General features: G+C 52.8%; 5 protein-coding genes across 5 annotated transcripts; 3 read left to right on the plus strand and 2 right to left on the minus strand.

The window, feature by feature from the left end:
- Nucleotides 1-94: 94 nt before the first annotated feature.
- On the minus strand, nucleotides 95-3,148 carry J4E92_005911 (uncharacterized protein; the record flags this gene model as incomplete). The annotated part of the gene is made up of 1 exon (XM_051497287.1): nucleotides 95-3,148. The coding sequence occupies one exon, from the start codon at nucleotides 3,146-3,148 to the stop codon at nucleotides 95-97; it is 3,054 nt and encodes a 1,017-aa protein (XP_051352947.1).
- A 474-nt stretch (nucleotides 3,149-3,622) lies between these two features.
- Nucleotides 3,623-8,974, plus strand: J4E92_005912 (uncharacterized protein; the record flags this gene model as incomplete). The annotated part of the gene is made up of 2 exons (XM_051497288.1): nucleotides 3,623-8,365; nucleotides 8,417-8,974. 2 exons carry the CDS (start codon nucleotides 3,623-3,625, stop codon nucleotides 8,972-8,974), a joined length of 5,301 nt encoding a protein of 1,766 aa, XP_051352948.1.
- A 393-nt stretch (nucleotides 8,975-9,367) lies between these two features.
- On the plus strand, nucleotides 9,368-11,875 carry J4E92_005913 (uncharacterized protein; the record flags this gene model as incomplete). Its single annotated transcript, XM_051497289.1, has 1 exon — nucleotides 9,368-11,875. The coding sequence occupies one exon, from the start codon at nucleotides 9,368-9,370 to the stop codon at nucleotides 11,873-11,875; it is 2,508 nt and encodes an 835-aa protein (XP_051352949.1).
- Nucleotides 11,876-12,326: 451 nt separating this feature from the next.
- J4E92_005914 (uncharacterized protein) lies at nucleotides 12,327-13,329 on the plus strand (the record flags this gene model as incomplete). The annotated part of the gene is made up of 2 exons (XM_051497290.1): nucleotides 12,327-12,614; nucleotides 12,877-13,329. The coding sequence occupies 2 exons, from the start codon at nucleotides 12,327-12,329 to the stop codon at nucleotides 13,327-13,329; spliced, it is 741 nt and encodes a 246-aa protein (XP_051352950.1).
- Nucleotides 13,330-14,291: 962 nt separating this feature from the next.
- GLD1_1 (mitochondrial glycerol dehydrogenase Gld1) lies at nucleotides 14,292-15,851 on the minus strand (the record flags this gene model as incomplete). Its single annotated transcript, XM_051497291.1, has 5 exons — nucleotides 14,292-15,138; nucleotides 15,351-15,364; nucleotides 15,460-15,547; nucleotides 15,602-15,649; nucleotides 15,832-15,851. 5 exons carry the CDS (start codon nucleotides 15,849-15,851, stop codon nucleotides 14,292-14,294), a joined length of 1,017 nt encoding a protein of 338 aa, XP_051352951.1.
- Nucleotides 15,852-16,207: the final 356 nt, after the last annotated feature.

Genomic DNA, 16,207 nt, shown 5'->3' on the forward strand with positions numbered 1-16,207 from the left:
AAAGCCTCTCTGTACAGGAGGGCCATTACACGCTTCTTCTTTGACGCTCGTGCTAATTTTGTGGCTATCCAATGTACCGCACCCACCGTTTCATCTACATATCCCCGTCATCCAACTCAACATAAAGCCTCAATTCCTTCTCCAACATAACCCTATACAACCTCCCCTGATCCTCCTCCCCAAACACATCCCTCGCTTCCGTAAAAGCAAGCATGATGTATTCCTTACACCAAGGCAGATTCCTCAACCCGGCATAAAACGTATCCTTGACCCGTTGCTCCGCCTCCTCAACGCGTACCTCCCATCTACTCTTCTTGCCATCCCTACGCGGCCTCTTATTCGCCCGCTGTCTCGCCGACTCATCACGTAAGCAGCGTAGTTCAAACTCCACATACGCTTTCCACAGCGCGGGACACCGGGATCTAGTCGTAGACTCCGTTGCGCGCTTGTACAATGCACGAATGGAATGCGTCGTGGAGCCTGCAATCTCTCCCTTGAGGGTTTCGTAGTGTATCGCGAATGCCCAGCCTGCTATACTCCTTTCTTCGGGGTGTTGCAAGGCGTTCTGGTGCACGATACCACGCACGCGATCGTCGATGGAGAAACGGGCTTCGTTGGCGGCGTAGAGAGCGAGGAGGATCGTGTTGGTTGGGAAGCGGGATATGAGGGGTTCGAGAGTCGTGCGGATGAGAGAGGGTTTGACGATGGGGGCGTGTGTGGTGTGGTGGGTGAGTAGATGGGCGATGGATTGGGCATGGAGTTCTGCGACGGCGGAGGTGGAAAGGTGGTGCGATGCGAACCACGAGGTGAGATTGGCGTGGAGTTCGAGGGCGTGTGAGGCGGAGTTGTCGTGGGTGAGGTAGGTTAGGAGGGCGAGGAGAGAGGTGCTTGTTATTGCTGTTGTGTAGTCGTGGTCGAGGAGGGCGTGTTCGCTTTTCTGGCTGAGGGTTAGATGTCCCATCTCTAGGAGAGTGTTACCAGGATGCGATTCCTTGGCTGCGCCGGCTGAGAGGTTTCCCTTTGGTGAGACAAGCCGCCATAGAGCTTCGCTGTGTTCGCCTCTTCGGAGCGCTTCCCACACCCAATTGCTGAAGAGTTCCAAACTCCAAGGTGCCGATAGCACGCTAACCCCCTGTTGCATAGATAGCGCCATGCTGAAGACTTGATCTGCTTTGGCTGAGTTACCTAGACGCGATTCGACTAAGCCATAGGCGTTGTATAAGCGCAGGCTTGACGGACGTGCTTTGAGTAATCGCTTTGCGGACTTGAAAGCTTCAGATGGGAAGTGTCTCGATTCGAAAGCCAGCAGATACTCTCCTATGATATCATCGCTCGAAGGATCTGAGGCTAGAAGCTTGAGCAAGCGCCTGATGAAGTCTGCATCAAGCCTGATGCCATCTAGTGAGAAGCTTTGCTCGAATAGGAGGTCTGTAGTCATTTGAAAGTGTTTTGCTGAATAATTTGAAAAGCGTTTGGTGGCTTTAGTGAGTTCCGTAGAATCGTCGGTATCTGGGGACACAGCGTGCCAGTAGCGCTGCAAAAACGGACCAGAGGACCAGGAACGTTGTTGTGGTATGCGATATGGCAAATTTGGCAAACCGCAGAAACACAAGAAAGCCTCAATCATCAGCGTTGCCGGTGCTTGGGGCGATATGATGGTCAGGTATGGCTCGACATCAGAGAAGAAGATTGTGTGAAATGCATCGTCCTCTGCTACATCGTCCGACGTGCGACCAGGGAGTCGTAACACCGATGTAGCCTCCACTTCGCGCTTTCGAAAATCTTCGAAGACCGCATCCAGTGCTTCTTTCTCGAGCAGTGATGAAGGTCCTGGGGGTGGCGCATCATCTATGTTGCTGTGCTTCCATCCCTTAGCTCCGAACTCGCCGATACGTGATACTTCGCTTTCCCAGAACTGCTCGAAAGCCTGTAGGTCTCCGTCTACTTCTGGTCGTAGCAAATGATGTTCGAGTACAGCTTGCCACACGGCGAGAGCGAGTTCCTGGTATCCTGCATCGTGTATCATGGATGTCAAACGTAGCAATATGTGCAAGGTCTGCTCCGGTAACATTTCGCTTTTGTTTGTACGAAGAGACTCGATGCATTTGAAGAAGGTCGCCCGGCACTCCTCAAACTTGAAACTTGTGAATCGTGATTGCACAAAGTCAAGATACCTCATCCACAGCTTCACACTCTGAGGATGCTTCGCAAGCACGTCCTTCCATTTGCTGGCCAGTCTGGCGCCGTCCCAGGCCCTTTCTGCTTCTTCCAGCAGTCCTTTGTACAGCTCCAGCTTGCTCTCTTGATCCGTGCCGATCTTCTTCAAAGCCTCCTCATATGTGGAGATGCGTATATCAGCAAGATGTGCTCTATCAGATGCAGTCAGCTCAGTAGATGGCCTTTCGAGCTTTAGCATGGCTTCTTGGTGTTTGATCAAGTTCAACCAGCTTTGGAGATCTTCAGGATGCTGTTTTGTCTGCCGTGCGAGCTGCGAGTTCTTGCGAGTGACTTCAGTGTCGATTACAAAATCAGGGTCCTCCTCATATTGCGTGTCTGGATCCACAGGCTCTGTTGACTTTGGCCCTTCGATGGCGCGGTAGTCTGTCTCAGGCTCCATTTCGGCATCTTCGTCTGCACTGTCATCGCGCTTCCTCTTGGTATTTGCAGACAGTGACAGAAAATCCTGAGAGTGATCCACATCGGGGACCTCGGCCTTCAGCAGCCGCAAAGCGCGCTCACCCGGCTTGTTCGCACGCTTGCTTGTCAGCAGTCGCTCTTGCCGTCTTCGTGTCGTTGGCGTCACGAGTATTTTCCGATCGGTTGTGTACTCTCTATCGATCTTTTGGTTTAGAGAAAGACCGAGTATGAAGCCATGACCGAAGCGACGATAGGGCGGGATGTCGTAACGGTTCATTGATCCATAGCGCAGTACGTCAGGATCTCCGCGTCGGTCGCTGAAGTAGGGCCTGTCTTTGCTTGAATCGTGCTCGCGAATAACTCGCTTTGGTGATGGTGATCTCCCCTTGGTAGAATGTTTTTCTTTTGACGATCGTTCGGCATTCTCATGGTGTTGGGGTTCCTTGGGTGGCTCTGGGGCGGCCTTGGGCTTTGGCCGGAAGCTCGCAAACTTGGGGATGTTCGACGCCATTGCGCAAGGTGCAACTCCAGCAATCCTCTATCTGTAGATGGAGCTTCAGGCTAGAATCATAGTTGTGGTCGCTGCTTTCAGTACAGGAATCTATGCGACGCGCGTAGTCATGAGTCAAGAGACAAATTGCGCATTGAGGAGTCAGACATGTTCTTCACAGAGACAGGACTGGCAGGCGTATGCCTTCTACTGTGAAGACAAAAAGGATGGAAGACCAGAGGTAAGACGTTCGGAGAGATGAAAGGCGCATGGCACGTGCTCGGGAGTCCGGCGGCGTGTCTGGCTCGAGCGGCCCGCCGTAAAAACCATTAGCGTGAAATCTTGGCTTCCCGAAATTTTGTATGCGCATCGCCAGCTTCAAGCTTTCAACCAATCCGCCACGACAAACTCTACGCTGTTCCGCTGCGTCTCATGGCTCATCGCAATACCCGAATCATACCCTAGAGCCTGTCGTAATAACGAAAACATCCGAAAATGGCGACGGCGCTCCAGAAACAGCTCGCGACCATCGCGGCGTCGAGCACCCATCAGCTAGACCTGCGCGCGCAGAAGTCGGCGCATGGCAAATCGCTACTCTTCGATTCCAAAGTCGCCGCGTCGCAATCCTTCGAGACCGTCTACCTCATCTGCTACGATGGCTACAAGGACCTCTGCGCATTGGACTCGCGGTTCCTGCGCTTCTCCAAGAATCTCTTCAGCGAGCAGAGCAAGGCCGAGGACCGCTCCCAGATGACCAAGGATGAGAACGCCAAACTGAACACCGTGCTCGAGGCATTCATCACGCTGGTCGGACCAAGGCTGCTGTTGAAGCCGGCAGAGAAGGCTCTCGAGTGGCTGGTGCGAAGATTCCGCATCCACGAGTACAACACCGAGACTCTCGTCTTTACTTACCTGCCCTACCACAACACACCACAGTTCCTTGCGCTGCTCTCTATCCTACCCCCACAACCACCTCACGCCATACGATTCCTCTTCCCGTACATCCAGGCCCCGACCAACGTACCGCAGCGAACCATCGCCTACACCGCCATCAACACCCCACAATTCTTCAAGGCATACCAGTCATACGTCGCGAAGGTGGTAGAGGCGGGACACCAGGCCTCGCACATGCTGTCCTTCTGGTCGGGAATCACCGTTGAAGCTATATACGGAATAGTGAGCAATGCAAGCACTGGCAGGAAGGATCTCCAGGCTCAGGGAACTGAAAAGCTAGTCCTGGAACTGCTCCCGGTTCTCAATACTTGCATGCGAGCCAAGCACGGCGCTGACACGGTTCTGGCTTGCTACGCCATTGTCATCATGATGGTGAGCCAGGCAAAGGTCGGCGACAAGGTTCTGGATGGGCTGATGGAGGCTGTCATCGTAGCATACGACGAAGCTTCCCTTCAATCATGCCTCGGCTGTCTGGCCATCATCGCCATGGAGCGCTCCAAAGCGCAGATTCCAGCCAAAGTATCGAGGAGGTTACTCAAGGTTCCCCATCTTGTGCAGAAGTTGACGACAGTGTCAAAACAATGCCAGGTTCAACGACTTGTTCTAGGCTGTGCCCTTGGCGCACTCAGCGATACTTCCGACGAGAACTGCAGGGTTTTCCGTGAGCTAATCGCCTCAGGCCTCCTCGGCACATCGCACATCCAGATGGTGCTATCGGCATTGGTCCAACTCCTCCGCGACAGTCCACCGGGCTCCGAAGAGCACGGAGAACTGCTACAAGTCGCTACTAAGATGGCTGAATCAAAAGACCTGCAAGCAACGTTACAAGAAGCGGCGAAGCAGCACAACGTCAATCTGGAGTCTCTGGGACTTACCGTTGGCCAAACCTTCGAAATTGAAGATATTCCGGGCGAGGACTCTGACGAGGAGATGCTTGATGCGGATGATGACACAGCCGAGAAGCCTGCCATACAACTCCCAGAGCTTACTGTAAAAAGCTTCCTCGACGCCGGATCAGCGACCGAGTTTTCAGAAGCGGCCAACGTTTTCGAGCAGGCTGTGACGACTAAGCAAACACGGCGATTCCTCGCCTCGGACGCATTACACCAGGAACCCGCTCTCAAGCAGCCACTCTACCTTTCATTTCTCGCTCGCGTCTGGAGTAGCTCCCGACCTGTCGCCATTCGCGTTGCCGCCCTCCGTGCAGCCGCATCATCGTTCGAAAAGCTTGAGGCTGCACATGTCTTGCAGAACATCCTGCCGTACCTCGTACACGCACTTGCAGATGCATCGCCAATTATCCGACGTTCAGCGGCTGCATGCGTTGGGTCTCTGGCACGAAAGGCTTCCGCCAAGTCGAAAACACCAACTTGGGGCAAGTCCGATCTGTATGGGAAAGAGTCGAAGAATCTCGCAGAACTCAAGCCTGAAGATGTCCTCGTGTTTGTTTCCTCGATGCTACAGCCGATCCTCGAAGAATGCGTCATGGACTCAAAGTTCGCCATTCCCGCTCTTCGCGATGTCCTGGAAGGGACACAACTGAAAAATCATCCGAAGAATACGTTCAAGATGCAGACAAGGACTTCAATCCTTGCGTTTTTCGCCAGCCACGCGAGATTTACACCGGTATTGCGTGTCCGCCTCGGCCTACTGCCGATGCTAAACATCCGCGGAAAGGTCTCCGACTCCGTTCGTACCAACTCCGTGATCCCCTTGTTGACCGAATGGGCAACCTTCCCGACGGCTTCCGTCAACACCATCTGCGACAGCGAAGGGCTATCGCTCGATGAAGTGGAGCGGGCTCACATTTCTGCGACAATGCCCAGAGAGGCGATGAGCGCGAAACTGCTCGAGGACATCATCTCTGGGACTTTCAACACGGAGCGTGAAGCTTTAGTGATGGCCGCCTTTGATCGCATTCAAACCTCATGGTCTTCCTTCAGATCTGAAGCTCGTCACGCGTTGGCTCAGTGCATGCTCAGCCTATCAACCAGTGAAAGTGACAAATCTTTCGATAAGCTTCGTAGAGAACGATCCGTTGAGATTCTGCGCAACGTTGACCTTGATTCTGCCATCCTGGTCACCTTCTTGGAAAGCATTCCATCTCCCACCTCCATGCCCGAAGGACCGCCTTCAGCGAAAAGGCGAAGGACAAGCAAGAGTGAGATGGCTCGAGTCGAGCTTTCATCCCAAGACGATGTTCAGAGACTACTCCGAAAGCTCACGTTGGTACTTGAACTGGTTGAAGGGTCAAACCCTGGACAGCACCCAACACTGTTCAAGAACCTTTTCGGCATCTTTGCAGAACTACAGCCACTCAAGCAACAGTCTGGGTCTGAGCTAGTGTATCTTCAGAGTATTATTCTGGGATCACTAAGCCCGATCGTAAACACATTGAAGGAGCAGGCCGACACCGCCGACTACCAATCGGCAGTACGAGCGGACCTACTCATCGACTGCATTCGACACTCCAGCAGCCCACAGGTTCAAAACAGCGCGCTGCTTCTCATTTCCAATCTTGCCTCATGGGTTCCTGATCTCATTCTTCACAATCTCATGCCTATCTTCACCTTCATCGGATCTACTCTGCTTCGCCAGCATGACGACTATTCCGCTCAGGTCGTTGATAAGACTATTTCTCGGGTCGTGCCTCAATTGGCTGCCTCTCTCCGCTCAAAACACAGAGACTTCATCGCTGGCGTGTCCGACTTGCTGCTCAGTTTCACTGCCGCCTTTGAACACATTCCCCTGCACAGAAGGATGAAGCTATTCACAGAGCTTGCTCGTACGCTAGGCCCCGAGGATTCGCTCCCGGCTATCGTGGCACTTCTTGCCGATCGCTACCACAGCAAGGAGCAACGAAGGTTCTGTGCGGACTTGCTACTTCACTTCGAACCTGTCCACACCCTCGTCACCTTCAAGGGATATGTCGATCTCCTCACTGATGCCGTGGGACCGAAACCCCAGGTCGCGGAAACACTTTTCAGTCTCAAGGAAAAGACAAAAGACAACAAATTCGACCTGTCAATTCAGAGTATGCTGTCGTGTTTGACAGATCTCGCGCTTGACGATAAGGTGAAGGCACACGTTACTCGAGCGTACAGAAAGAAGGATGACCCTGAACGACCACGCAAGATCTTTGCAAACATCGTCGAGACTACTATTCAACTGTCAAAGAAGCTTGCAACAAACCCCAAGACCTACGCCGGATGTAGTCGTGTTCTCGCCAGCTGCCTAGACCTCCTGCCAACGACCGACCTTATCAAATCAGCACAGCTACTTCTTGCGAGCACAGACTCTCACGTCCAGGTAGCTGCCGTCAAGTCGGTCGAGCTGCGCGCGGGCACCGCCAAGCAGAACGACCGCAAATCTGTAGAGGCCCTGATCTCTTTCTTGCCTAGTGTTCAGGCTCTACTGGAACAATCACCTGACATGGATGCCAAGATGGTCTCTGTCAGCTGCATCGATCGCATCGTCGACCGCTTCGGGAAGAAGGACGTATCTGCTGTTGTATCAGTAGCTCAAGTTGTGTCCGGTCCCCAATCGCTTTCCAGCAGCGATGATCGCCTTCGCATCCTCTCCCTCCTCTGCCTCACATCTGTCGTTGACGTTCTCGAAGATGAGGCCATCTCGCTCCTCCCTACCGTGTTGCCAACAGCATTCCAATATCTATCGGATGCGATCGAAGAGGAAAAGACTGGTCTTCACAACGCTGTGTTTACCGTGCTTTCGAACATTGTCGAGCGCTTGGGCTACATGTTCTCGCGCGACTACTTGGACACCGCTCTTCGACTATGCCAACGCTCTGCCGCTGCCGATCTGCAACAGTCCTGCGACGAAAGCCGCAGCAGTTTCTTCCAGAGTGTATCTGAGCATCTCGGTGCTCAGGAAGTGTTCGCTGCTATCAAGTCAACGTGGCCACATGCCGCCTCTCAAGGCTTTGATGCGTCACTTGAGCAGCTTGAGCTTTTGCGCGCGACTGTCAACAATCAGACCAAGGCTAAGCTTGTCAAAGCCAGTCCGCCCCTCTTCACTCTACTTCTGCAAACTTTCCGACTACGTGAGACGGTCCAATCTACTACCGTCGAAGTTGATGAGGAGGAGCTGGAGCAGCTGGAGCTTACGCTTATTGACTCCGTCATCTCTATGGTACTGAAGCTCAGCGATGCTACATTCCGACCGTTCTTTGTTCAGCTTGTGGACCAGGAGGGCCCACTGTCGAGCAAGCCTCAACAGGCTGTCACCTTCTACAAGTTCCTCGGCGCCTTCTTCGACAAGTTCAAGGTACGTCTTGCTCTTTCATTCCCCATCAAAATATCACTAACACACAACTAGTCTCTTGTAACAAGCTATTCGAGCTACATCATCGAGCATGCCGCGAAGCTGCTGACTGAACTTGCTAAAGAAGACTCTGATGTTACCACACGCAGGGCTGTGCTTTACGCTCTCCAGAAGACATTCCAACACGATCAAGACGGCTTCTGGCAAGCGCCATCTCACTTTGGCGCCATTATGCCACCCCTGCTGTCCTTGCTCAGCCTACCATCTGCATCGACATCTACACCAGAGGACAACACCAATAACGTCATTCCTACCATCACCGAACTTGCTGTTGCATCTGCATCATCCATGGAGAACCATCGCGAGATGAACAGCATATTGCTGAAGAACATGAGGAGCGACGACAGGAACACTAGGTTAGCGACAGTGCTGTGTGAGCAGAGCTTGACGAGGAGATTAGGAGAAGAGTGGCTGGGTCTACTTCCTGAGATGCTGCCGTTCATCAGTGAGCTTATGGAAGACGACGATGAGATGGTCGAGAGGGAGTGCCAGAGGTGGAAGAATGGTATGGAGGAGATTTTGGGAGAGAGTTTGGAAGGCATGCTACAGTAGTTTGTTGCTGCATGTGTTTGGTATAGATTAGCAGCTCGATATGTATGGGCGAATACACGCATTCATTTGCTTGTCACTATGCACCGCTCCCCATCGCTCGTCTGATATTGCGCTATATCATCCATCACATGTCAATCTTACCATTCACCACTATTCACAAATGCTTTCACTCCTATATCGGGCAGATGCCACCAGTTTGCCCCAGAAGACTGCTGACGCGGTCAGTGCAGCTACCATGTGCTCTTCGCTGGGGCCTGGATAACGGGCACTCCCCTTCCGCATATAAATGACGGGTCCATCTCCCTATACCGCACCTGATTCCACTTTGCCTTGCATACCGCGTATCACACTCGCGGGAATACTTTATTGACTTCCGGCAACGTTGACATCAACATGCCTACCATCCCCACTGCGCTTCAAGCCCGATCGACAGCGCCTATGAATCCCGCTTCAGTAATGGCGCCGTCACCTAGCAAGAAGCGCAAGGCCGAAGAATCGAACCCGATCTCCAAGGGCGGCTCTGATATGGCGCAGCGCAGCGATCCATCCTTGACAGCTCCTACCAGCGACCATCTCCTTCCGAATGGGCACACAGACGTCCAGAAGACGCCGGCAAAGCGTCTGAAGACCACCCATGCGAAGCGCAATGTAGCTCCAGGTCCTGCCGCAAGCATCACGAGTCGCACTATAGCCTCTAGTAGTGTATCAGCTACTGGCGCAGTGCATGTCGCAACGAACGATAGGCCTACACAAAGCTCGATGACAATGTCGACAGAGTTGAGGGCTGCGAAGACCAAGGTTCACGACAGCGCTGTGTCAGGTACTGAAGACGTGTACATCATGGAGACGGAAGACGATACTGCTTCAGAGGAAGAGCCTTCTGCTTCGGAGGAAGAGTCTTATGCTTTCGAGGAAGAGGAGGATGGTGTAGAGGAAGAAGACGGCGCCGCGGTGGTTACGGAACAACTGCGCGCTCGAGCGACCGGTATGAAACTCCCTCGTCCTTGCCATAAGCGTTTCCAGCTGACATACACAGTCTTCAATCCACCACCTCGCCCAGCGATTACACCGTGGAATTACGATTTCCCAGCGCCGACACTCCCCTATCACGACCAATCCAGTTGTCCAGTCGATTGGAGTAAAGTCGTCATCGATTCCAAAGTTTCCAAAAGATGCGAAAAGGCCTATGAGCTACGTAGGCCATGGCAACAGGAGCCAGTCGCCTGGGACAAGATGGCAGAACTGGGCAATGTCAGTGCAGAGGGCGTACGTAAGCGTTTCGCGTCAGCCAACAAGGCAGTCTTTGAGCTCACGGGAGTTTACTTCGCCACGAGCCCCCTTGGGCTTGCCGAGTATGACATCCCCTTGTACGCAGAGCTGAAGCACTTCCTTCCAGATACAAGCGAAGCGTCTCCGGTTCTGAGCAAAGAACCTATCATCAACCCATTGTTCTACGAGGGTGAGGCTGTTCAGCTTGTGGTATTTCCGCCTGGACAAGATGTTGGCGTCAATCGCTGGGTAACGCAAGAGGTCATGGACCGGCTGCCGATCAACGACCAACACTTTCTTGAGTACTCTCTCGATAATTTCGATCGGTGGTACACTTCGGTTTTTCTAGGTCGTCGTCACACTTTCCCGAGACGCGTATACCGCCTGGAGCCATATGATGACACAAGCTTCATTCACCGCGATAACGGCACACCGTCCATCGCGATGAGCGATTTGTTCGAGACATACCGGCTCTCCCAAGCGATGGGGACTACGGAGTTCAGCGATATGATTCTTGACGAAATTGTCTTGTCTTTCGAGCAAGAAATCGAGCTTGTCAACAAACACAAAGAGGGGAATGTCACCATGCAGGATTGCGACAGCACCATCCAGTTCATGAGCTTTGGAATTGGCGACATCAACCTACTGTGGGAGCACACCAAGGCCAATGATAAGATCCGTATGGTAGTGCTCGAGTCATTGTTTGACCAAGTCGAACTGTTACGAGATAAGGTGGAAAAGCAAAAGCGTCATCTGACCAGGGATTTCGTGATAGACTGGTGCTTCCACACCATTCTCTTAATGATGGCCGGGCCTTGCGACATTGTCCAGAGGTTCAGACGGGGCGAGGGAAATCTCCAAGATTTCTGCGCCCGGTACCACGACCATGGGAACTCTAAGTCTGAGTGTTTCCGCGCCAAACCTGAGTCCTCCAAACTCATTCCCGAGGAGACTGACGAACCCAGGATCATCAAAGTTCGCTTCGGTACTGTGGATCTGGAGATCGAGGATCGCGCTAGCTATGCCGGGGTCATCTTCCGCTTTGAGCGTCTAGTAGAGGACAAATCGGAGTGGGACTGGCTGCGCATACGCTCCATCGCCACGTTCGTTGAAGGCCCTCTAGTTCCTGATGCTCGCCGCAGGAAGTGGCACCTGGAGCCGATCTATTATGAGCTGGATACCATCGATGCCCATGGCCGATACCCTTGCCATCCAGGTTATCAGAACCAGGATTGGACACATCCGGTTGGAGAGCCAGATGTCTACGACGAGCCATGGGGGAAGGTCATCAGGCGCGAAGTCCCCGCGGGCGCGACCAAGTACCGCGAGACCAAGATACCCGCTGGCAAGGACGAGCATGGGAAGATAATTTTCAAGGTGACAGAAGTCTTCTTTGAGATTGAAGACCCGCGTTGGTACCCTCCTAATGACTGGAATGCGGACATGGACCCTTGCGATTTTTGGCCCCAGGAGCTCAGGGAGTATCGGAGGTGGCTCTGGGTTGAAGAAGGAGGGACGATCCCGCGGATTGAGGTTCAGCGGTTTCGACCTTATGCAGACGACACTCGTCATTGGAAAGAGCCTTTTGTGGATCGGATGAACAAGTTGAGCGTTTTTGACATCCTTAATTGATGTCTCGCCTGCCATTTCGTCAATATCCTGTATTGCTCGACATAATGGTAACCCAAATCAGTGTCAGCTTGTCCAAACCAATGGAACGGAATGTTGCTCTGTGCCAGTAGGAGATGAATACAACATTGACTGTAGTTGAGTGCCTCGTCACTAGTTGGACTATCAGAAGCCTGTGATGTTATCGTGCGGTAGATGCATGATTGGGTAGACCCTGGTCGCTCAATATGCGAGTGCACTGTACACCACTCCCTCGAATGGCCCAACGTCCCAGAATCCACTGTACTGGAACCTTTAGAAGGGAGTTGTCTTGGACGAGACTGCTTGGGTCCCGGCACTTGTGCGCCCCACATAGATGACTGCACAGGTCTCTCCATAGATATTCATCTGGTCTGAACGACGGTCGTCCTGTTGACTGGTCTGCAAAAGAAATCTGCTCCGCCGTCTAATCATCATGAAGAACTCGATCCTCGTAGCGGCCACGCTCATCAGTGCGGCGCTAGGTCAAAATGTCAGTCGCGGCGCTGCGATGATGCGCTTCGCATGTTCTCAACTCACCGTCGAGCGGCTAGACCCCTTGGTCAACCCTGGAGTCGTTGGAAGTCCGCATACGCACCAAATCGTCGGAGGGAACAGCTTTCAGGCTGAAATGAAGCCTGTGGAGTATGATCTGGTCGAGAAGAGTACTTGTACTACGTGTACTTTCAGCGAAGACTTCAGGTATGCCATGAGGCGCCTAGCTGTAGCGGAGTCATAGCTGACGGAACTTAGCAACTACTGGACTGCAGCGTTGTACTACCGCGCCTCTCAAAATGGCACCTACAAACGTGTCCAACAGTTCCCCAATCTTGGGCTAAACCAGAGAGGCGGTATGACAGTGTACTACATACCTCCATATGATGGCTTCAGCAACGTGACTGCGTTCAGACCCGTCCGTCCTCCACTCTTGAGGGCGAGAGACTTCGCTTTCCTTCCAATGAGCGGTGTTGCTGACTTCTCATTAGGGTTTTCGCATGCTCGCTGGTAACCCAATTCTTCGCAATACCACTGGCGAGTCCCGCGGTATCTGCCATCGCTGCATTTACAAGGACTCACAGCCCTTTGGTGGCGCTCCGTGTACAGGAGAAGATACAACATTCCTCCCCAACCGCATGTGCGAAGGTGGCATTCGTACCCAAGTCACCTTCCCTACATGCTGGGACGGCGTCAACCTCGACTCGCCAGATCACCAGAGCCACGTCGCATATGCAGAGATCCCGTATGAGCCATACTTCCCGCCCATGGCTACATTTCCGTATACACCCGAGCAGCAGAGGGGCAAGTGTCCAGAGGGCTATCCCGTGCAGCTTCCGCAAATCATGTATGAGGTCATGTTCGACACGACCCCATTCAATACTCCTGAGCTGTGGGGCGAGGAGGGGACACAGCCATTTGTGTTCAGTATGGGCGATGCGTGAGACCCCCTCTTCCCGTTGGAACGCGTGAAGGACCGTAATCATGCTAACGACTGATTGTAGGACCGGCCATGGTAACCATGGTGATTATATGTTCGGTTGGAAGGGCGATGCGCTGCAACGAGCGCTGGACGCACGGTGCAGTAACGATCAATGTAGCGAGTTGGCTAGGCAGAGCGACGAAGACGCGATGAAGTGCAGTATTCCGCAGACGGTGGTTGAGGATGTCGACGGGTCTGAGACTTGTAAGCGCAATACTAGACACTCAAGGCACGATGCTAACTTACTGAGCAGGGTTGAAGAGCTTACCTGGTGGAGTGCAGATCAACGATGGCATGTAGAGGTCCTGTTGGCATTGAGCCAGGTGGTGTGGTAGGTGTCGAGATTCCAGTGGCACATGGAGCGACTATGTAGGCTGGCCACTGATGTGGCTACGCTCCTTCAGCTCCTTGACTGATGACAAAATAAATCCTTCTTCCTCAAGATACCAGACGAGCCAGAGTCCTCGATGAAGATACGTTGTTCGCGTTGCTGGCGTCGTGAAGAGCGCTGAACAGCATGATCGGTTTAACGATGGCTGCAAGGCCTGGGCGAGGAAGACAGAGGAGGTATCGTGTGTGACAAAACACAGAGAGGATATAGCATTATTGAAGCCGTGGGCAGCGGAGTAACGCGACGCGACGTATATCCATGGATGACGCAGGTACGCGATTTGACCTAACCGAAAAGATGTTAGCTCGCGTGCCGGCTCAGTCTTCCAAATCTACGCGTCGCACCTCAACCTCCTTACCCAGGAGCCTCTAACGAATTGGCGTTGTAATACTCAACTCCTCAAAGATCAAATACATAATCTGGCTTTACGCAGTAAGTCACTTGCAACAATCACACTCCCCCAAACGCGCAGTTGTTCGAGAAGCTCAAGTAAACATTGATGGTATTGCGGCTTATGTGCAGGCTCAAGCTATCTACAAGACGACCTTGTTGGGCGCTTCCTGCTCCTCTGGCTCATCAAAGATGTTGATGCTCCATCTAGGCTTGTTCGCCGTGTAGGGAACATTGTACCTTCTCCTTCCCTGGTGCTCATCCGAGAATTTGGTAATAGCCTTGATGTCTTCGTCGTCCAGCTCGATCTCCTTGAAGTTCTCAGCAATGCGCGACGGAGTAACAGACTTGGGAATGACAGAGTGGCCGCCGACTTGAGACCATGCCAGGATGACCTGTGCGGGTGTGGCGCCCTTCTTCTCCGCAATTGCTTTGATCTCAGGGCGGTGGATGAGCAATGGGATGTCGAAGAAGTTGTTGCCAAAGGCGGAGTACGCGGTGATGTGGATGTTCTTCTCCTTGGCGTAAGCGACGAGCTCCTTGCTGGGGAGGATGGGGTGACGCTCGATTTGGTTGACGGCAGGCACGAGGCCAGTCTTCTCAACCAAAGCCTTCAAGGTTTGGTATGTGAAGTTGGAGACGCCGACCGAGCGGACTTTGCTCTTTGGCAGCTTGTTCATGGCCTTCCATGTCTCGCTGTTAGGGACGGAGTTGTCGATGTTAACCTCATTGGGGTCAGAAGTCATGGGGAACAGATCCGAGTGAGGGTTCTTTCCAGGCCCGAAGTTGACAGGCCAGTGAATGAGGTACAGGTCGAGATACTCCAGCTCAAGTTCAGCGAGAGTGTCATCGAGAGCTGCCTCTACAGTGGCAGGATCATGCTGAGAGTTCCACAGTTTTCCCGTGATGAAGATGTCCTCACGCTTCAGACCTGGGATGTCCTTGTATGCGCGCTTGATGCCCTGCGCAACTTCCTTTTGGTTCTCGTAGCTGTGATTGGTGGAATATCTCGTCAGCTTGTGTTCTCGGGAATGCTAGTGGGGTATGGTCATAGCTTCCTAAGCTTCCATCTCCACTGAGGGGCATTGCAGTTGGACTTCCACCAACGCTGACGAAAAATTGTTCCACGTCAGGTGGGAGCAAGCCCGAAGTGAGATGGGTGAAAACGGGATTGTGAGTGTGAGTTGTGATGGTGGGCATACATCTTTGCAAGATCCTAATTTGATCGAGTTAGCCGTTGAAACGGAAAACAATTGTCATCCAAAAGATGGAGTAAACGGTTCCAGGGTCTTCAGGGTCTCGGAGACTTACCAAGTGACGGTATCCGATCTTTAGTGCCTCGTAGACACCGTTGCCGACCTCACCTGGAGCGGCTTGCCATGTACCGTATCCCAATTGACTAAAGCGACGTCAGAACAACGAATCATCATAAGCACAGGCTGGAACAACATACGGGATCTTGTAGCCAGAGCTAAGGGTGACGGTCTTGCCTGAAGACATCCTGAATGATACTTGAAGTTTGAATGCTGGGAATGAATAACGTGGGGTGGGTGATTTGATCAAGGAAGGCAGAATTGCCCTCTTTAAATATCGCATCTCGAGCGCTCTCGGCCATCGTGTCGGCCGGGAGGGTTTATGTATGTCTTGCAGAAATTACTCCAGGACGTGGGATGTCGGACGTACACAGCAAGGCACAGCACCATGTTGGCTGGGCTGGCGGGAGAATTACTTGCTCTCGCGACGAAGATGCACCCCGCTATCGTGATTTGGGAGGACTACCTTGCAGCTGCGCCTTGGTGGGGCGAACCTTTCGGTTGTAATGCCACCGAGACTTCGATGGGCTGACGAGATGCTCCGCGTCTCATCTTGGCTGCGAGAGAACAAAGTAACACGTTTCTTTTTGCCAGATCCCGCAACAACGTCGATGTAGGCCTAGGGGTATACGTACGCAATGACTTCTTCTCAGCGTTTTATCAACGTCCCAAATCGACAACATCTTCAAGCAGAACTATCTTCCTCTTGCTAATCACTTTCGAACGAGCCGCCTTCATCTGCCTGG

Source organism: Alternaria infectoria (genome assembly GCF_024043175.1).
Source record: "Alternaria infectoria strain BMP 0036 chromosome Unknown scaffold_8, whole genome shotgun sequence".
NCBI classification, from domain to species: Eukaryota; Fungi; Ascomycota; class Dothideomycetes; order Pleosporales; family Pleosporaceae; genus Alternaria; species Alternaria infectoria.